This window comes from Panthera onca, chromosome B3, assembly GCF_046562875.1.
Source record: "Panthera onca isolate mPanOnc1 chromosome B3, mPanOnc1 haplotype 2, whole genome shotgun sequence".
NCBI lineage: Eukaryota > Metazoa > Chordata > Mammalia > Carnivora > Felidae > Panthera > Panthera onca.
In genome coordinates, this window is record NC_138344.1 from 83945461 (window position 1) to 83967987 (window position 22527).

Sequence of the window (22527 nt, forward strand, 5' to 3'; positions counted from 1 at the left end):
TGCCTGGGTGGCTCAGTCGGTTAACTGTCCAACTCTTGATTTCGGCTTGGGTCATGATCTCATGATTTGTGAGATTGAGCCCCGTGTCAGGCTCTGCACTGACAGTGCGGAGCCTGCTTGGGATTCTACCTCTCTCTCTGCCCCTCCCCTGCTCACTCACTCTCTCTCTCTCTCTCTCTCTCTCTCTCTCTCAAAAATAAAGAAACTTAAAAAAGAAACAGACTCTTTAAACTATAGAGAACAAACTGATGGTTATCAGAGGGGAGGTAGGTGGGGTGATGGGCAAAATAGGTGATGGGGATTAAGGAATGCGCTTGCTGTGATGAGCACCGGGTGTTGTATGGAAGTGTTGAATCACTGTATTATACACCTGAAACTAATATTATACTGGTAACTAACTGAAATTAAAGTTAAAACTGTTAAAAATGTAATAATACTACTCTCAGGAGGATATGAGCAGTTTTACTTCAATCCTTAAGTAAATAACAAGAGTAAACAAAAGTATTTTGTGTATAATAATTTGTATTTATTGATATTGTATTTTTTAAATATTATTTTCCCAGTTAGCATATTATTACCAGAGGAAAGGTTGGAAGACCTGTTTGATATGTGCAGACACATTCAGAGCAGGTAATGTGTTTAAATTTGAAAACCGTTCTCTGTAATTTTTATTTTCAAGTCTGAGAACTCATTAATTCTTTATTTTATAGGAGCTTTTGACCAACTAAAACAGAATGCTACCAAAGCAAGAATTCCATTCTATGGAAGGTGGGTTTCTGGTTTTTATTTTGATACTCATGTCTTCTCTAAGTTTTTATTTTATGCTATCTTGTGACATTTTTAATATTTACTTAGAAGTTTAAATCTTTCTGGAACTAAGTAGGGTATAATTAATAAATTATCTTTTATTATTGTACCATGACTCTTCTGATCCAGCCTTATAGATCAGAGTGGACATTATTTAGTTCATAATTCTGCCTGTATTTACCATCCTGCCTTGCATGCCTTCTGACTTGCTTCCCTATTCCTGTTGTTTCTTTTAAGACCTATCTGAAGCATTCCTCGATTAAATACACACTGGTGAATTCCATACTGTTTCTTTAGTACATAATTTTAAAAAGTTGTGTTTGATCATCTTAAAATAGCTTATAATTTGTTATTAACTCAGAGATTCTGATCATTGCTGTCCTTCATTTGATACAGTAGTTCAGGTAGGTAGTTTATACATGTTAGAATGATTGATGAAAAAAATCAAGTCTAGATTGAATTTAGGACTTTTTGAGAGGATAGCATTTTTTTAACATTATTAATATAAATGGTTTATTATACCCTTAGAAAGAAAGTTTAAAGAAGCTAAACTTTGAAGTAATTAAATGAATGATATCATTTTGTTAGTCACTGCCTTCTACTTTTTGGCTGGCTAGAAATGCGAACGAACTTTCGCTTTCATGTATTCTTTATTTAAAATTTTTTCCTTTCAGTTTTATTTATTTATTTATTTATTAATTTTTTTCTTTTTAACCTTTATTTATTTTTGAGACAGAGAAAGACAGAACATGAATGGGGGAGGGTCAGAGAGAGAGGGAGACACAGAATTGGAAACAGGCTCCAGGCTCTGAGCGGTCAGCACAGAGCCTGACGCGGGGCTCGAACTCACGGACCGTGAGATCAGGACCTGAGCTGAAGTCGGCCGCTTAACCAACTGAGCCACCCAGGCGCCCCTCCTTTCAGTTTTTTTATGATAATGTCTTACAGGTAGATTAAAGAATAATGTTAGGAATTTTATCTTTTTAGGATAAGAATGGTTTCTAATATAGATTTAAAAATCAAGGGATAAAAAATCAAGGAATAGTAAAATTTTATCTTTAGGGTTCAAAATTTGTAAATAATTTAGCTGATAATTACTTGAACTATTGGCCAAAGCCAAACCATTTTCTTTTAAAGTTTATCTTCTTTTTTTTTTTTTTTTTTTTTGCGAGGGAGGGGAGGGACAGAGAGAAAGAGGAAGAGAGAAGGAGAATCCCAAGTAGGCTCCACATGGTCAGCACGTGGGACTCAAACTCACAAACTGTGAGATTTCACCTGAGCTGAAATCTGGGGTCAGACGCTTAAATGGCTGAGCCACCCAGGTGCCCTTATTTATTTATTTTGTGAGAGAGAGGGTGATTGAGCACGTGTGAGCATGAACAGGGGAGGAGGCAGAGAGAGGGAGAGAAAGTGCGTGCAGTAGAATCCCAAGCAGGCTCTACATGGTCAGCGCAGAGCCTGATGCAGGGCTCAATCTCACAAACTTTGAGATCATGACCTGAGCCAAAATCAAGAGTTGGATGCTTAACTGACTAAGCCACCCACGGACCCCCAAAGCCAGAGCATTTTTAAACAGTTATCTCAATACCATTTATTAAATAATCTCTCCTTTGCTCATGTAAACTTAAGAAACATCATGTATGTGTGGAGTAAAGTATTAGTGTATCATTGTTTCCTCTGGGAGGACTGAAGGGAGTGAGACTGAGGAAGAATTTGAACTGCATCTCGGCTGTTAAATTTACATATTAGCATTTATTTTAGGGGGTGGTACATGTTGGACTGTTTGTTATATTATCATTTGTTCTGTGTTAAAAAAAACTATTTCACATAAAACTTTTAAAGAAGTGAAAGCACTAACAGTTTCACTTCCTAGTTACCAGTTTTTAGTGTGTCCACCTGTGCTTTTTTTCTATGTCAGTACAAACAACCACACAGAAAGATAATTTTAAATTGAAATGGAGTGTTAACAGTGCTTTGTACCTTGATTGTTGTGGTAGTGGTTATATGTAAATTTGTCAAAACTCCTCAAAATGAACATTTAAAATAGTGCATCTTCCTGTATATCAGTAGACCACTGTAGAGTTGATTACAAATGGGATCTTTTTTTTAATTACAAATGAGATCTTATGACTAGATTGTGATTACGCTTAGGAGGGAGTGTGGTGCTGGTTATTGTTTTTTGATCTGGGTGTGTTTGCTTTGTGAAAATTTAGAGTTTATAATTTGTGCAGCTTTTCTGTATATATATTATACTTCATTAACACATTTACAAAAAAATGGGATCTTAATAATTCTGGAATAGATAATATATAATTTAATGTAATTCTTTTATATGACTTTTTTTTTCAACATTCTCTTGCCTAGTCTCACCTGCTTATTTTCCTATATTAAATTTTAAAATTCCTTATTAAGTTCCAAAAAGAAAAATCTCTCTAAGATTTTGATTGGAAGTACATTGAAACCAATTAATCAACTTAGTGAAGAGTTGACATCTTTACTGTATTTGTATAGTTAGCTTAGAAACCTACTATGTCATTTTTGCTTTAAAAACTTATGTCCTTAAATATAGTAATTTTCTTCATTTAAATCTCACACATATTCTTATCAAATGCCTTCATACCTGATTTTTATTGTTAATTTAGGGGGAAAACTTTTTTTAACATATGTCCTTTCATTTGACAGTATTGATCTGTATAAGAAGTTGCCACTACTGAAAACAGTGCAAATTAAAATGGGATTTCATTTCTTTTTTTTTTTTCTTTAATTTAAATGTTTATTTATTTTTGAGATGGAGAGAGAGAGAGAGGGATAGAGGGAGATGGAGGATCTGAAGCGGGCTTTGTGCTGGCAGCAGAGAGCCCAACGCTGGGCTTGAACTCATGAACTGTGAGATCACAACCTGAGGCAAAGTCAGACATTTAATTGATTGAGCCACCCAGGAGCTCTGGGATTTCATTTCTTGATTTTCAAGTTGAAAAGAGTTTTGAGAATTGTGAAAATGTGGTGAAATAGGAATGAAATTAAACTTTTATGGAAGACCTTTTCCTCTTAGGAGCGAAAAGCCTACCATCAAATGTAATAACATTCAGGTTATAGGAGTACCAGAAGAAGAGAGAGAAAAGGGGCCAGAAAATTTATTTGAGGAAGTAATAGCTGAAAATTTCCCTAATCTGGGGAAGGAAACAGACATCCACATCCAAGAGGCACAGAGAACTCCCATCAAAATCAACAAAGAAGAAACAAAAAGCCTAAATTATCATATCATTTGATACAATTTCAAGCTGTAAGAATATGTCATCACAATTTCAAAGAAACAACATTATGAACTCTTCATATTGACTATGTTTTTAATACCAAGAAATTGAAAAAACCTCAGATGACCAACAATAGGGCATTTATTCAAGAAATGATTGCGTAGCCATATGATGGAATGCTATATAGCCTAAAAGTCATGTTTTACAAGAATAACGGTTTTATAAAATGCTTACAAAAGGGTGTTAAATGGGAAAACGTGTGAAACACTAACTCAGTCATTTATTTTAAGAAAATATAAAAAGTATCTGAGGAAAACACATTCAGAGAAGACATGTGGCAGAATCACATAGAATTTTGTGATTGGAAAACTGGATATTGCTTGATGATACTCTAGAAGTGGTTTGCTATTTTTATTTTTTTTTTGTTTGCTATTTTTAATATTTATTAGATATTGTTATTCTAAATTGCAGTTGTGATCATTATGACTTTTTCAGAATGCATTAAAGGTGTAGAAACAGTTTCCAAATTATTAGTATTCATAAGTTTTGCTCTTATGGTTGTTGTTAAATCATTTGTCCTTGTTAAATAGCTATACAGAAATGGATCCTGTTATCATTGCCTCTGAAGGAGTGGACAAATTCAAAAATGAAAATTTTGAAATTATTATTGTTGATACAAGTGGCCGCCATAAACAGGAAGACTCTTTGTTTGAAGAAATGCTTCAAGTCGCTAATGCTATAGTAAGTAGCTTTCAATTTAATAACATTGTAAGGACTTTGGTTAACTTAATTGCAAAACCTGACTGAATTTATGATCCATGTAAATTTATAAGTTATTTTTTGCCTGTATGATAGATTCCAAGTAAGTTATTTCTATTTTGGGTACGTATATCTATATGGTAAGGACTTAATTTTCTCTAACTAGGTATGAAATTTTTATAAGTAAGTATCAAAAATTTCCTTTCTTACTTAATTATCTTATTAGTATATATAAGAAAAAATAAGAAACAAAAGTTTAGAATTAACTTTTAATATCTGTTGAATTTCCTTTCTGTAAATTATTTAAATTGGAACATTTACCTGAGATGGATTTTGAAAGATTTTCAAAATGAAGCACTTAAAAATGTTAATCATCATTTAGTGTCTCTTTAAAATTATGATGGAAATAATCTGGGGAGAAGAGGCGGTTTGTAAATAATCTGTAGCACATATTTTGCCCATGAACCCACGTTTTGCCATTGAAGAGTTGGCAGTAATTCTTTAGTTAATGGTTAATGCTAGTGAGGTTTTCTTTAGGCATGCCATTATTTTGACCTAGTTGAGCAGAGCTTAGGGAAAGAGCCTCACCTCTGTTTTATTAATTTTGGTTTTAGTGCATACTCTTATATGTTTTTTCCTCTGATTTACTTTTGCTATTCCCTTTGCTTAGAATGTGATTCCTCCAGATCTTTGCATAACTTTTTTCCTCTTTATTCAGGTCACACTTTAGCTAAAGTGTTACTACCTCCAGAGAGACCTCCCCTGGCTGCCCCACCTAAAGAAGCCTCCCACATCTCAAAACTCATATTCTCTATCTCATTTTAATTATCGTACATCTTAAAGTTTACTTGCCCATTTATTATTTGTCTCCTCTGACTAGAATGCAAGTCTTATAAGGACTAGGATTTACATATTCATCTCTTTGTCTCAGGACCTAAATGGTGCCTAATACATAGTATTTCCTCAGTAAATGTTTACTGATTGAATGAATAATTATTTATAATAAATATTTTTCTATAGCTTCTAATGATGAAATTTGCTTAAGAGCAGGAAAAATATGTATTGTTTTCATTTAAATTTTCTAGCAACCTGATAACATTGTTTATGTGATGGATGCCTCCATTGGGCAGGCTTGTGAAGCCCAGGCAAAGGCTTTTAAAGATAAAGTAGATGTAGCCTCGGTCATAGTGACAAAACTTGATGGGCATGCAAAAGGAGGTGGTGCACTTAGTGCGTAAGTATCATTGATGCTGTTGTCCTAAGTCTTGGGCTTGTGTGTGTGTGTGTGTGTGTGTGTGTGTGTGTGTATGAGTGTATTTATGGCTTTCTTTTTGATCATTAAAAATATATTCAAGGCGGGGCACCGGAGTGGCTTAGTCGGTTGAGCTTCCAACTTCGGCTCAGGTCATGATCTCACAGTCCGGGAGTTCAAGCCCTGCATCGGGCTCTGTGCTGTCAGTTGAGAGCCTGGAGCTTGCTTCAGATTCTGTCTCCCTCTCTGTCTGCCCCTCCCCAACTCATGCTCTATCAAAAAATGAATAAACGCTAAAAAAAATTTTTTTTTTAATATATTCAAGGGGCCCCTGGACGGCTCAGTCAATTAAGCACCCGACTCTTGATTTTGGCTTGGGACATGATCTCGCAGTTCATGGGATTGAGCACCGTGTCAGGCTCTGTGCTGACAGTACAGAGCCTACATGGGATTCTCTCTCTCCTTCTCTCTGCCCCTCCCTGCCTCCAAAGTAAATAAATAAACATTTAAGAAAATAAAATATAGGGGCGCCTGGGTGGCGCAGTCGGTTAAGCGTCCGACTTCAGCCAGGTCACGATCTCGCGGTCCGTGAGTTCGAGCCCCGCGTCAGGCTCTGGGCTGATGGCTCGGAGCCTGGAGCCTGTTTCCGATTCTGTGTCTCCCTCTCTCTCTGCCCCTCCCCCGTTCATGCTATGTCTCTCTCTGTCCCAAAAATAAATAAAAAAATGTTGAAAAAAAAAAATTAAAAAAAAAAAAAGAAAAGAAAATATATTCCAATATATACTCAAATTTAAATAATTAAAAATAAAATAAAAATATATTCCAATAGTGGACTTAATATGGTCTATAAAAGAAGTTTAAATTGAAACAGAATTTTGGAGTCTTTCTGGTATAGTTCCGTTTTAATAGGTGAAAAATTTGAACTGTGTACCTTTGTCTAAATACTCTGTAATCTGCTAGAAATTTGTTTGCCTTTTTGAGATTATTTTATGTTTTCTTTTTCTTTGCAGAGTTGCTGCCACAAAGAGTCCAATTATTTTCATTGGTACAGGGGAACACATAGATGACTTTGAACCTTTCAAAACACAGCCTTTCATCAGCAAGCTTCTTGGTATGTACATTGGTAGAGGATATAGAAAAATCTCCGAAAAATAGCATAGATCTTTGGGATGGATTAGGATTTTAATCCTGCCCTCTCATTGACTAGTTCAGGAAAACCAATACCTTCCATGATTTATCTCCCTCACCTGTAAAAAGAAGGGTGATGGTTTTCTGCTTCTTGTGGTTAGAGTGGTAGAATGAGCTACTCAATGGAAAATTCTTAGGAAAAGTTTTAGAGCATAATACAAAAATATGTGGTTGTGGTAATAGCAGGGGTAATGGCAGTAAAACTTTTGTACTAGGTAATAGAGTTCGAGAGCATGGAATTTGGAATCCTGGGCTGGAGTCCCTGCTTTGTCACTCTAGGTTCAGTTTTCTCACCTGTAAAGTATGGTAGGAATATCTGACCTGCTATCTCACATGGTTATTACCTATGTGCATGTATTTTGTATAATGTAAAGCAGCATATGCTATTGTTAATTTTTCTTTTTTTGGGTCTTGTAGGTATGGGTGACATTGAAGGACTGATAGATAAAGTCAATGAGTTGAAGTTGGATGACAATGAAGCGCTTATAGAGAAGTTGAAACATGGTATATGAGTAGCAAAAAGCATTTGCTCTCAGATGTCTTCCCATGATTTCTTTTTGATAAAGCTACTGTTAATTTGTTTGAAATGATAAATCTCTTATTAAAGTTAGTTCTTCAAATGTTTATTTTCTACATGATTTGTATGCAAATCATTTTAAATCTCAGATATGTGAGCAGTTGTAGAATTGAGTATTTTTATTTTCTTTCTTGTAATCAAATTGCCTTAAAATTAAAATTGAAATGGAGTTTCTTGAAGTAAAACAGGTTAAATATAGGTTAGAACACTCTTCTAAACTGTTTACTTATAAATTAAGTGTGTGTATATATGTGTGTGTGTGTGTGTGTGTATTATTTACATTATAAAATATAAGGAAATTTAAAAGAATGAGATTAATAAACACTTTTTTTGACTCCACATTAAAGACCACTCCTATAGAGAATATATGTTGTGATTAAGAACTCAGTCAAAAAAAAAAAAAAAAAAAGAACTCAGTCAAGTTCTTAAATCTATCATACCTGAATTTATATCTGATTTATTTTCAGCTGTATAACTTTTTCAAATTACTTAACCTTAATTTCCTTACCTGTAAAAAGTAGGTAGTACTAAGTATCTTCCTCATGGAGTTGTGAAGATTAAATCAGCTGATATATATAAAATGTCTAACACATCAGAAGCATTCAACTATTATTATTATTGACCATTCTGTTTTTCTCAAAATGATCTTACTTTTAGTTTCCATGGTCACATACTATCCTGCCTCTTTCCTCTTTCTCACTCATGTTGTCAGTTACCTATGCCTTTATTCCTGTTTTAAATACTGGTATTTTTCAGGGATCATGCTAGGTCATCTTCTTTCTCTGGAGCTTCAGACTCCTATCTGTATGTTTGTTAGACCATTCTTGGATGTTCTGTAGACACTTCAAATTCAGCATATCCCGTATCTTCCCATCCTAACTTCCCACCCCCTTGTTACCATCAATGAATGTTAACATCATTTGTCTTATTGCCAGAGTTAGGAACTTGAGTATTGTCATGGACTCTCTTATTTCTTCCTCACCCTGCCCATTACTTTTCCTGTCAGTCAGCTTGTCCTACTGATTTTACCTCCTGTCTTCATTCCATTCCCTTCTCCAGCTCCAGTAATTATGCAAGTTTACCTCTTGCCCAGATTGTTTATTCTGTCTTTTATCAGATCTTCCTGTTTCTTGGATTCTTCCCCTTGGATCTATTTTTTATACTGCAGCCAAAGTGATCTTTCAAAAATGCAAGTCTGATCCTACTACTGCCTTTCTCAAAATCTTTCAGTGGCTTCCCCTTGCCCTTAGAATGTTTTTACATGAGTCTACCATCAGGCTGGCTGGCTGGCTTAGTTGGAGGACCATGCAACTTGATCTTGGGTTTGTGAGCTTGAGCCCCATGTTGGGTATAGAGATTACTTAAAAATAAAATCCTTAAAAAAAAATGACTACCATCTAGCCCACATTCTCTACATCATTTTTGATGCTGTTCCTCATAGGATTCTGTGTGCCAATCATGCTGAATTTCTCTCAGCTTTTAAATGTACATTGCTATCTGTCTCCTCTGTGCCTTTGCCTATTAGGTATCTTCTTCCTGCCTCCACCTTCCTCTCCCCAGCCATACTGGGCAGCTCCTACGCATACTTAAGTTTCTCCTTCTTTAAAAGGGACATTTTACCTGATCCCTGGACTGAGAACTCTCTGCTTTATGTTTCCATCGCGCCCTCTAATTTTTGTATCATTCATCACAATTCTTAGATACCTGTCTTCCCTGCTTGAAGGTGAAGGTAAGTTTCATAGCTGTGTTCCTCACTTTTTATGTTTACAGTATCTAGCAGTTTCTGACACTTAGTAGATCTCTAATAAATATTTATTGAATGAATGAATCTGTCCCTCATGGCCTGGCTCTTTCCCCCTGCCTTCCTCTATCTTGAACAGTCCTACCATTGCTTCCACTACCACACTAAACTGGGTAAAGTATCCCTACTCAGTCTACTTTTTGACTCTTAGGTCTCTCCTTATGTCTGCATTTTGCTTCTGCTCTTAGCATTTTACTCATTTCTGTGGTCACCAAGGGCAAAACTAGTAATCTTTCTTTTTTCCCTTGGTTCCCAATATTTAAGTGTTATCTTTCTTTTGTTTTCAAACTCTTCACTTGGGTTCCACGACAGTGAATTTCCTTTGTTATCATGGCTTCAATTGTCATGTATGTATAATGACCAAATAATATTTCAGCCTTAACTTTTTCTACCACTGTTTAATTCTGCATTTCTAGCTGCCTGCTATAACATTTCTTTTAAAATATTGTACTGCCACTGAATTTCAGAATGGCTAAAACCAAATACCTTTTCCATTTATATCTTTAGGACATAAATAGAAAATACTCTGGATGTTTTTGTCATTGTTAATTGAAGTTAATTTACACGTAATGAAATGCTTAGATCCTAAGGGTATCATTCCATCAATTTTGACAAATGCATAATAACCCATATCCATCAGGAAACAACATTTCCATTATCTAGAAAGTTTGCTTATTCTCCTTGCCAGTAAGTACTTCATAGTATAGGAATCCTAGAGTATTCCTTTTTTCCCCCACCTGGTTCCTTTGACTCAGCATCATATTTTTGACATTCATCCATGTAGTTGCATGTGCCTGTAGCTCGTTCTTTAATTGCTGAGTAGTATTTCATCCACAATCTCTCCATTTTCTTGTTCACGGATAGCTAAGTTGTTTATAAAATGCCAAATGATCTTCTAAAGTGTTTTTGCCACTTTACATTCTCACCAGCAGTATATGAGAATTCTGCTTGCTCCATATCTTCTTTAACTTTTGGTGTTGTCACACTTTTTAATTTTAGTCACCCTAGTGGGTAGAGTTTATCTGCCTCGTTTTCATGTTTTTTGTTGTTTGTTGTTGTCCATTTTCTCTGATAGAATGTAAACTTCTCTAGGATAGGATCTGTCTGTGCATCTGTGTATCCTGTACTGCATTCATCCTATGATCTTGCCCAGAGTAACTGCTCAGGAATATTTGTTGATTAGATGTTTTGTAAGTGTGCTTCAGGATGAACCCATGACTAAGGAAAAGATTAATTTTATTGAATGGAAATGTACACCTTCTAATATGTCTGAATAATTTATATTATATTTCAGGTCAGTTTACGTTGCGAGACATGTATGAACAATTTCAAAATATCATGAAAATGGGCCCCTTCAGTCAGATCTTGGTTAGTTATCCTAAAGAGTTTGTTTATTTTCATCTTCTTTTGTTTTTCATTAAAATTTTAAAGAGTAGATGCATTTACTTTCATTATTTTTGCTGTTTGGGTAAAAATGCTTTAAAAACTTAGTGTCAGAATTAAAGCTGAGTACTTAAATGTGAACATTGTGAACAATTTAATCTCAAGCTGTTGTTGATTTTATGTTTAAATATATCTGTTTTAGGGGATGATCCCTGGTTTTGGAACAGATTTTATGAGCAAAGGAAATGAACAGGAGTCAATGGCAAGGCTAAAGAAATTAATGACAATAATGGATAGTATGAATGATCAAGGTAAGATGGCAGATTACTTGATTTAGAGGACAATGTTCTGAATATTTACAAGTGGATTCACTGTGTTCTTGTGGATAAGATGGGGAAAAATTTAGATTGAAAGATTGTTAGGTAGATTTGTAGCCCTCTGAAAGCTCTTACTCAAAGGGTTGTTATTACTGGATTGACTTTATCAGAGAGAGAAATGTCTAATACAGTTCTCCAAATGAATTTCATGAAAAGAACACTAATTTTTCATGATGATGATGGAAATAACTTGAAAGGAGAGTTCTGTAATCAAATAAATTTGGGGGAATTATGGGTTAAAAAAAACTATTATTTATTATAAGTCTCCTTAGTGCTCTCATATACTAACATGAATTGGGAATCTGTCAGAAAGAGAGATAGTTTAAGCAATGTTTACAAACTTATTTTATACTGAAACTCTCGGGTTTCAGTCTTATTAGAGATACACTGCTCTCCGGGTGCCTGAGTGGCTCGGTTGGTTGAGCATCCAAGTCTCCCATTTTGGCTCAGGTCATGATCCCAGGGTCATGGGATTAAGCCCCACATTGGGCTCGGTGCTGAGCATGGAGCTTGCTTGGGATTCTTTCTCTCTCTGTCTCTCTCTTTCTCCCTCTCTGTCTCCCATGCGTGTGGGCACTCTCTCTCTCTAAAATAAAAAAAAATTTTTTAAAAAAGGAAGAAAGAAAGACATATACTGTTCTCTGTAATCCTGCATTATACTTCCAGGTCTTTTATGTAATCCTTAGCTCATTAACATTTATAATACTATGACCCCTTTATCTTTTTTCCAGTTTTTTAGCACCCTTTCTGATGCAGCCCAGAAGATATGCCAAACAGTTTTTAGGTCTAACTCTACCACTTGACCTCTGACTTCATTTACAAAGAAATACAGGCTTTTGGCCTTGAACTTCCTCAACCATTGGCTAACTTACCAATACGATTGTGGCAGCCACAAACCACTCTTCAAGCTTTTTCAAGGACCTTAGGTCTCCTTCAGTACAATCCTCTCCTGGATCTCTAGTCTCTTCTCATCTTTTGACTTTTCTTTCCCATCAGCATATAAACATTAAGTTTTTTGAGCTATACTTCTCTCTCATGCTTTTTTACTCTTTTTCTCTTTCCAGTCAAACTTCTTCAAAGAACGGTTTGTATTTTTCTCAAATTAGTGAAATCTGACTTCTGTCCCCACCACTGCTTGGAAATAGATACTAAGATTTCCAATAGCCTGCTGGGCTGCTCCATTGGATCCTTTTCAGTCTTTTTCTTGACCTTTACAACATTGACTGTTGTTAATCACCTTTTTTTCTTGGTTTCTGTTATACCATCTCCCCACTTTTACTCTACTTTTCTTGTTAACCTAGTTACTTTCCCAGCCTGTCCCTTAAATGAATACATACTACAAGTTTTGTCCTCTGCCAATGCTTCTTCTCATTCTACTCATTTTCTTTGAATAATTCATCCACATCTGTGCTTCCTCTACTGCTTCACTGATTATTTTTTGTATTCTCTACCTCTTTCCTGGGCTCTAGGCTTTCATAGTAACCCAGATAAGACTGTGTCTTTCTCATCTCTGAATCTTTAACACCGTGAAAAGTTTTGTATGTAGAATTAATAATTGCAGCCATAATTGGAGTATTTACTCTGTCCTGCTACTGTCCTGAGCACTTTACATAGACTAACCCATCTAATTATCACAGTCACTCTCAAGAGACAGTTCTGGGGTTAAAATCCATTATTATATAACTTTTGTAGATTAGGAAACTGAGATATAGGAAAGTTGAGTAATTTGTCCAAGGATGCTAGCTACAGAGTAGAGAGACTGGGCTTCAAACTCAGGCATTTTGGCTCAAGAGTCTACACTCTGCACCACTTCCTTTCTAGATGCTCACTAAATGGTGGGCAGACATCTTTATTTACATAATTAAAAGTTTTCTGAGGCACAGATCCAAAATGTAATTTTTCTCCCTTGGTGAGTGACGCTTCATCTATCTAATAGATACCTATTTACTCAGTCACCTAAGCTAAAAACTGGGGTCAGCCTAGATTTGTGTCCTTGCTGATTTTCTGTCTAGTGGTTCAACTGATGACAGAGGTAAAGGTATTGAAGTGCCTAACTTTTTCCTTTTAGTTGTGTCAGTTTTCTGTCAGGTAAGCTCTTTTGTTGGGTACAATACATATTTAGGATTGTTGGGTCTTCTTGGTGAATTGACCTTTTTATCATAATGTCTGTAATGTCCTCCTTTGTCCCTTGTCTATTTTGTCTGATTTTTAAATTTTTTTTTCACGTTTATTTATTTATTTTGAGAGAGGGAGAGACAGAGTACCAGCAGGGGAGGGGCAGAGAGAATCCCACGCAGGCTCCGTGCTGTCAGCACAGAGCCCAATGAGGGGCACAATGTCAGGAACCATGAGATAATGACCTGAGCTGAAATCAACAGTTGAATGCTTAACTGACTGAGCCACCCAGGCGCCCCTGAATAGTTTTCTTAATGGTTGCTTTAGGTATTATAGTATGCATACATATTTAACTTAAAACAGTCTACTTCTATCAGTATTTTACCACTTTTAGGGGAATAGATAGGAACCTTAACATTATCTTAGATTTAGTGAGTTCCATTTCCTTAATATTTCTCATATCTTCCCTCTTCTCTTTGTCTCTAAATCCCCTACATTAGTTCATACACTCATCATTTCTCTTTTTTTTTTTTTTTTACACCCATCATTTCTTACCTAGATTGCTATCATAGGTTCCTAACATTTCCCTTTGTCTTTTTTCATCCCTCTTTTCAGTTTGTATTCTTCATTGCCACAAGAATGGTCTTTCTAAACATAGAAAGTTCTGGGGTCAAACTCCTTCAGTGGCTCTTTAATGTTGTCATAATGAATTTGAAACTCTTAAGCCTGGCTTACAAGTTCTTTATAATCTTGTCCTTATCTACTTTTGGAACTTTTTAAATCTCAGCTCTTATCCAAGCTTGGTTTCTTCTACAAAAAACTATTTTTATTCTAGAAATCCATGTTCTGCTTCCTAGAATGTCCCTTGCTTTCTCTTCTTTACTTAACCTCATACTTGTTCTTTAGGACAAGAGTTACCTTGTTACTCAGTTAAAGAGAAACCATCAGCATGGAGCCTTTCCTGACTTTCTTCTTTAAATTATGTCCCCTTTTGCTATTTGCTTGAATCTATCATGTTGCTTACCATGATATGCTGTTATTAGCGTGTCTTTTTCTTCACTACACTTGAGGTCTTAGAATGCATATTTCCTAAATATTTTATAGTGAAGTTGGGGCTTAAAAGCTGCATTTATGAAATGGATTTAGGTTTTAATGACTGTAAGTTTATTATGAGACAATTTGCTCTTTATTTATATCTCATTGGTAATCAAATTTCACCTGGATTTCAGTTCACTTCTGGATGATATGCTTAGAGGGCATAGACAAATTAGAAGATATATTTAGGAAATGTTATTTGTAATCTAGAGGAAATTCACAAGAATTTGAAATAGTCTCTCAAATTCTCAAATATTTGAGAATATCTGAAAGCCTTATTCTTTGTGTCTGGCAAGGAGACATGTATGCAAATAGGAAGAAGTGCCATAGAAACATACTTCATTTTAATATGTGAAAAGATTTTCCATAATTATAGGTATAATAGGATGGCATAGATTACTATATTTTATTATGTATTTATTTTTAAAGTTTATTTTGAGCGAGTGCTCACGTGTGCATGCACGTGTGCATGAGTGTGGAAGGGGCAGAGACAGAAGGAGAGAGAGAATCTGAAGCAGGCTCCATGCTGACGTGGGGTTTGATCTCACAAACCATGAGATTGTGACCTGAGCCAAAATCAAGAGTCAGACACTTAACCAACTGAGCCACCCAGGTGCCCTGGAAATATTTTCCATAATTATAGGTACATTAGAATGGCATAGATTACTGTATTTCAGATAGTGGGTCACCTCTCCTGGGGATATTAAGATGGAGGCTAGGTGACCATTTATTGGGGAATGTTGTAGAGAGAATGAAGACATAATAGAAATTTTGACTAAAGTCCATCCTGTTCCTGAGATTGTATGCAGCTAAAGCCAGAAGAAATACACATAATACTCATAGAAGTATAAAAATGCTGAAGGGGTGGGGCGCCTGGTTGGCTCAGTCAGTTAAGCGTCTGACTTCAGCTCAGGTCATGATCTCACAGTTCGTGAGTTTGAGCCCAGCATCAGCCTCTCCACTGACAGTGCAGAGCCTGCTTGGGATTCTCTCTCTCCCTCTCTCTTTCTGCCCCTCTCCCACATGTGTTTTCTGTCTCTCTAAAATAAATAAACTTAAAAATTAAAAAAAAAATGGGGCCCCTGGGTGGCTCAGTCGTTTAAGTGTCCGACTTCGGCTCAGGTAGTGATTTTACAGCTTGTGAGTTTGAGCCCCGTGTAAGGCTCTGTGTTGACAGCTCAGAGCTTAAAGCCCGCTTCAGATTCTGTCTCCCTCTCTCTCTGCCCCTCACCCGTTTGCACTCTGTCTCTCTCTCTCTCTCTCTCTCTCTCAAAAATAAACATTAAAAAATTTTTTTAATTAAAAAAATTATTCTTAAAAAATAAAAATAAAAACTAGAAATGCTGGAGGGAATTAACTCATTATGTTATAGAAAGGATTAAAATACTAATAATAATTACTTGATTATAAAAAATATAACCATGGGGCGCCTGGGTGGCTCAGTCGGTTAAGCGGCCGACTTCGCTCAGGTCATGATCTCGCGGTCCGTGAGTTCGAGCCCCGCGTCAGGCTCTGTGCTGACAGCTCAGAGCCTGGAGCCTGTTTCAGATTCTGTGTCTCCCTCTCTCTGACCCTCCCCCGTTCATGCTCTGTCTCTCTCTGTCTCAAAAATAAATAAACGTTAAAAAAAAAATTAAAAAAAAATAAAATAAAAAATATAACCATTATTTTGTTGATGATAGGTAGAGCCTACCTACTTCCACTTGCTTAAGTGCCTAAATTTGTGATTTAAGTGTTACTAGTTATTTAGAAATGAGCAGTTTTCTTTTTTGAAATACACCTTATGCTTCTAATATATGCTCTGAGGAGCAGGTGGATATGAGATATGGAAAAAGTGGACATGGGTTTCAAAGGTTTTCAGAATGTTCTATTTTACTTAAACTGTGGGGTGAGTACATGTTTATTTGTTTTAAAGTTTATTTATTTATTTTGGGAGAGAGCACATGTGAGCAGGTGGAGGGGCAAAGAGAGAGAAGAGAGAAAATCCCAAGCAAGCACCTCCTGTGGGTGCAGAGCCTGATGCGGGGCTCCATCCCGTGAAGGAACCATGGGATCATGACCTGAGCCAAAATCAAGTCAGATGCTTAACCGACTAAGCTAGGAGCCCCTGTTTTATTGTTTTCATAGCTTATGAATATTATAAATGTTCTTTTGAATATATTCCATGTTTAATTTTTAAAAATAAGATGCAAACATGGCAGATGATGATAACATTTGTTAAATTTGGTGGTGACTTCATCATTTTGCTTTCGTGTGTGTGAGGTATTTGTACATAACTGTTTTGATAATGAATGTTAATTGTATGTAAGTGATAGTAATTAATCCTCGTCTACAGAACTTGACAGTACTGATGGTGCCAAGGTTTTTAGTAAACAACCAGGAAGAATCCAAAGAGTGGCAAGAGGATCAGGTGTGTCGACAAGAGATGTTCAAGAACTTTTGACACAATATACCAAATTTGCACAGATGGTAAAAAAGATGGGAGGTATCAAAGGACTTTTCAAAGGTAAGAAAAGAAACAAACTCCTCATTTGTTAGTATTGAAAGTAAAGAAAGAAGGTGAGAAATTAAAAGCCAGGAGTGCTACCAGGATTGGCAAACATTGCTGAATTTCATGTTATATTCAAGTACTTCTTGAATGTGATCTGTGATTTATCTGTTTGCACATTCAAAGTAATAAATACTAATATTTAAAAAAAAAACAAATTTAATGACTTTATTTTTATGATGTAATATATATTAAAGACAATTTAGAACATATAAGAAAGAATAAGAAAAAAATCTTAAGGCACCCATTACCTTTTCTCTCCAGAGAATCCTATGGGTTTTATTGCAAATAACATTTGGTAAATGAGTGCTTTCTTCTGATACGTCATGACTATTTTTCTGTATTGTCAAATATTCTTCAAAATATAACTTTGAAGCACTGAATACTCTCCCAGGTATGCTTGTATCTTCGTTTAGTGCAGTGGTTATTTATGTTGATCCATTTGCTCCTGTATCAGTATCAGTTCCTGCATCAGTTCCTGTGCAGTCTTCCATGAGGCCAGGGATTTTGTCTATTTTGATCAGATACATAGTAGATGCTGAATGAATTTTGTAATTATTATTTCCAATTGGTGGTTAAATGTTTTCTCAGTATGTGTTTTTTAAATTACCACTCAAGTTTAACATCTCTTCATACATTTTTTGGTTTGAATTTCTTTTGTGAATCACCTCTTAGGTTCCTTGTTTATTTGTCTCATTTTCCCCCCTATTGCTTTGTAGTAACTCTTTAAAATGCTTCGTTTGTGTCTGCAAATATTTTACCCAGTTTTCATTTGCCTTTTACTTTTATTTATTTTTTTTAGTGAAAGGAAGCTTTCATTTTTAATGTAGCCAAGCCTATTTATCATTTTCTTTGATTTCCTTTGTACTCATAAAAGCCTTCTCCATGTTGGTACCACAATAGCCACCTATACTTTCTATTTTGGTTTTAGTTTTTAACTCTTTATCCCATCTGAAATTTATTTTGCTGTGTACTGTATAAAGCAAAAAGATGTTTACTTTTCTAAAGAGTTAATCAACTGTCCTAATCCTCTTAAAATTTATTCTAATTTTTTTTCTATATTTTCTATATTGAAATTTTTTTCTATGTTTCTATATTGTTCTATATTATATATAAAAGTTTTTACTGCCTTTTGTCCTAGACACTTATTTTCCATGCTTGTTATATTCTATTTTGTTTTTTGTGGCAGGGAGAAAAGTTAGACTAACATGTTTAAAATTGTAATTCCTAACATCACATGCTGTTTCAGATAGTGATTATTAAACACATTATGTCAGTTTAACATCTTTCTCAAATAACGCTGACTATTCTTGATAGAACTGCAGATCTAAGCACTGATTACTCAGTAAAGGCACAATCAAGATGAAATGAGCAGTGGATGTGGCACACATTCTTGTCATACCAGGCTCTTGATGTTCTTTTAGAAGTTTTAAGTCCTCGGAAACAAATACATATGACAGTTTACCAATAGACACAGAATTCATGTTTTACACAGATTTATTAATCATGAAAAATTTTTCACGGATTTTACCATGTTTTATAAAAACATATTTTTCATTCATATATCTTAATTCATATAACTTATTCAGATTAGTCAGCTTTGATGCTCATTTTCATAAATACTTTTGAGAAGCACCAGAGTTATGTTCCTTTGAAATAATTTTGCTTGAAGCAGCTCTACTTACTCATTATTGTTACATCGACGATCTCTTTTGCTTCCTGTCTCTTAAGACCACAGCAGCTATTCTCTTAAAGGATGCCCTTTCCTGTTTTGCCTCAGAGTGCATCTCTTTTATTGGCTTCCTTTTTTCCTGTGGAGTTTCAACCAAGTGTGTGGAAATTCATTGGTAAATGGAGTTGCATTATTTGTCTTTCTCTTGTCTGAAGCTTTTCATTATTTTTAATAGCTTCTTAGATATATGCAAATCTTCATGCTTTCTCAGAGTCATTATTTCATATTCATTTACCAGCAATCCAGGCTCATTCCTGATTAACTCTTATCTATAAAGTCAGTTTTTTGTTTAGCATTCTCCCGTATGACTATTAAACAATTGTTGTTGGGGCGCCTGGGTGGCGCAGTCGGTTAAGCGTCCGACTTCAGCCAGGTCACGATCTCGCGGTCCGTGAGTTCGAGCCCCGCGTCAGGCTCTGGGCTGATGGCTCGGAGCCTGGAGCCTGTTTCCGATTCTGTGTCTCCCTCTCTCTCTGCCCCTCCCCCGTTCATGCTCTGTCTCTCTCTGTCCCAAAAATAAATAAAAAACGTTGAAAAAAAAAAAAAAATTTAAACAATTGTTGTTATAGCTTACTGTTAATAACCACTGGATACAGTTTTAACAAAAATAGCCCTTAAAAAGTCCCTTGAATGTCCCTTAATATAGAATTTTAATATAGAATTTTGTTCTTTCTCAAAAATATGTATGTAATTGAGATAAAGATTAGAAGGGAATATGTATAAATAGAAATAATGTGTTTAGGGTAATAACCTAATACCTAAGGTTATGGGTGATTGTTTAAAAATTTTACTCAATTCATTAAATTTTCTTTGATACCCTGATTATATTACATTCTTACATTCTACATTGACTCAAAACCTTTTTATTTTTTTTCAGGTGGTGACATGTCTAAGAATGTGAGTCAGTCACAGATGGCAAAATTGAATCAACAAATGGCCAAAATGATGGATCCAAGAGTTCTGCATCACATGGGTAAATATAAAATTGTTGCCACTTTATAACATACAGTTTTAATTTATAAAGGTTGAGTTTTAATAAGCCTTCTGTTGTGATACTATGAAAATCTGTTCAAAGATGTATGGTTTAGGGAAATGGCCATCTGAATTCTAAGTTGAATGGTTGTAATAGTGCTATATAACAGAGGTTTTATTTACTCTTCTGCTGCCATCAGTGTGATTTTTTTTTTTTTTTAATCTTTATTTATTTTTGAGAGAGGGACGGAGTGTGAGCAGGGGAGGAGCTGAGGGGAGGGAGACACAGAATCAGAAGCAGGCTCCAGGCCCCGAGCTGTTAGCACAGAGCCCGACACGGGGCTCAAACTCACAAACTGTGAGATCATGACCTGAGCCGAAGTCAGACGCTTAACTGACTGAGCCACCCAGGCGCCCCATTGGTGTGATTTTTGAGCAAGATACTTAATCATCTTCTGTTAATGTTTGAAGACCTTTTGCCCTAGTTTGGAATCTGGGTATTTTCAATGAGACTTTGAAATTATATAAGGATTCTGAAACCCAGTTATACTTTTGCCATGTGACCTATGAAAAGTTCCTTAAACTTTCTGAAACTCACTTTCCTCTTTTGTAAAATCACAGATAATAGCTCATCAGGACATTGTGAGCTAATATATATGAAAGCATTTAGTACAGTTCTGGGCATACAGATGTTCAATAAATGGTAAATTCTTTTCTTCCTGTAAGTCCTATGAAACAACTCCTCTACTCCCCTGAATTGGTCATGATTTACAACAAGAGTCTTTTGGACTTCCCAGAAAAAATTTTTTTGTTTAGTTTTATTGACTTCCTATTGTGTACCAGGTATTGTTCTAAGATCCTTTCATATATTATCTCATTTATTCCTTATAACTTGATGAGATATGTTATTCATTCTGTTTTACAGATAAGGATATTGGTGATAATACAAAATTTTAATTGGTTTGTTCTTTAAGGCTGATGACCAAATTGCAGTCAGATCCCAGTAAATTTTTAGAAGTTAAAGTACTTCTTAGGCAAAAGTAATGTTTCAAGTTCTGCATAATAATTATCTGAATTTACTCTACTTTCACTCTAGGTGGTATGGCAGGACTTCAGTCAATGATGAGGCAGTTTCAACAGGGTGCTGCTGGCAATATGAAAGGCATGATGGGATTCAATAATATGTAAAGAAGATGCCTTAATATAAACTGACTCAGTTGATTACATTATTTGCTGAGACCTCAGAGTTTCCCTCCTTTTTGCAAACAGGAAAAAAAAAGTATTTTTCTTGCCTGTCTTGCTCTTTTTCTTCTTCTCATCTTTTTTCCCCCTCCTTTTCTTCTTCCTTCCTTCTTTCCTCCTTCCCTTTGATATAAGGGAGGAAAGTATAGTTTTTGTGGAAATCATTCTATTTTTGCTTTAGATTTTCTTCTGTTAGTGTTCACCACCATAATACTTCTTAAGTTAAACAAATCATGATGTAAAATTTAGTACTTAAAAGTTTTTAATTGTCTCAAAGGCCAAGCATTACATTTGTAAACAGTCCTGGTCAGTAGTTACATGATGTCTCAATAAAAGTGCTGTAAAATAAACTTCAAACTCGTTATAAATTAAGGGGTTGTTAACTTTCTTATGATTTAAATTTATCAATGTATCACATTAAAAGGCAGACAGAAAAACCAATTGCTATGTCACTTAAAACTAGTCCTACATGTATACCTTTAATTGGAAATATCATAGAATAATTTAACCATTAGTATTAGGGATTTTTGTTTAACTTAGAATAATTACGGTAATTTTGCCATACAAATCGTAGGCCTGCCATTTAAATTGAAATTGTGAATTTGTTTAGTTTACAATATAATGTTTTGTATATAGCTTCCATTTTCTTATCTCATATTTTTGAAGACTTAATGACATTATTTGGTTTTTTTTGAAAAGCCAATTTTGTTTCTTACACACCAAAAAAATCTGTTTGATGAAACTGATGTACTTTGTTAATAGTTAATGTATAGACCTCCTAATGGGAAAATAATTGCATATATTAGGCTGTTAATACATATTAAAAATAATAAGACCATGACAAGGTTGATCTGGTTGTTGGTTACTTTGGATTGCTGCATAGTACATTTAGAAAAGTGGCTTTTAAATAAGTTATGAAATTAAAAATACTAGAATAATTATTATACTTATTCATTGTTGATCATGAAGACTAGATATGGTATAGTTGTGTATTTTGAGCTATAGTGAATTGATCTTCAGCACAGGATTGATTTGTAGTAGTAGGAGAGGATATTTTTATAGTATTAATTTTTTATGACTCAAGCGTTTCAAAAAGGTCTTATAAGCCAAAGTATCTTTTAAAAATAATTACAAAAAGAGTGCAACAGATTTTCTGGTTTACTTGGGCACAGATTTTTATATACCACTAAATTATTTTTACCAGCTAAAAATTAGCATACTCCTATAAAACACTGTATACCCTATATAAATGATGTATCTTGTACTCTGCAGAAATGTCATAAGGTCCAGCTATAGAAATTTGACAATGAGAAAATGCTGTTTTCCAAATTAGTTTCTAATTAAACTGATGCATACCACCTTTTCTGGGCAAGCATTTTTGTGATTTCTGTCCTCGGGGTACCACTTTTCACTTTGACCAAAAAA

The 22527-nt window shown here is 35.1% G+C and overlaps 1 protein-coding gene across 3 annotated transcripts in view; it reads left to right on the forward strand.

Annotated features, from left to right (window-relative positions):
- SRP54 (signal recognition particle 54) overlaps window positions 1–21791 on the forward strand; it is a 40077-nt gene extending 18286 nt beyond the window's left edge. For all 3 annotated transcript variants that reach the window (XM_060619496.3, XM_060619497.3, XM_060619498.3), the window contains 11 exons: window positions 564–630; window positions 711–768; window positions 4652–4802; window positions 5906–6054; window positions 7083–7183; window positions 7678–7764; window positions 10933–11006; window positions 11224–11332; window positions 16944–17114; window positions 19766–19861; window positions 20957–21791. In XM_060619496.3, the coding sequence (XP_060475479.1) occupies window positions 564–630; window positions 711–768; window positions 4652–4802; window positions 5906–6054; window positions 7083–7183; window positions 7678–7764; window positions 10933–11006; window positions 11224–11332; window positions 16944–17114; window positions 19766–19861; window positions 20957–21048 (1155 nt within the window). In that variant the 3' untranslated portion in view covers window positions 21049–21791. The remainder of the gene's footprint in view (window positions 1–563; window positions 631–710; window positions 769–4651; window positions 4803–5905; window positions 6055–7082; window positions 7184–7677; window positions 7765–10932; window positions 11007–11223; window positions 11333–16943; window positions 17115–19765; window positions 19862–20956) is intronic.
- The last annotated feature ends 736 nt before the right edge of the window (window positions 21792–22527 follow it).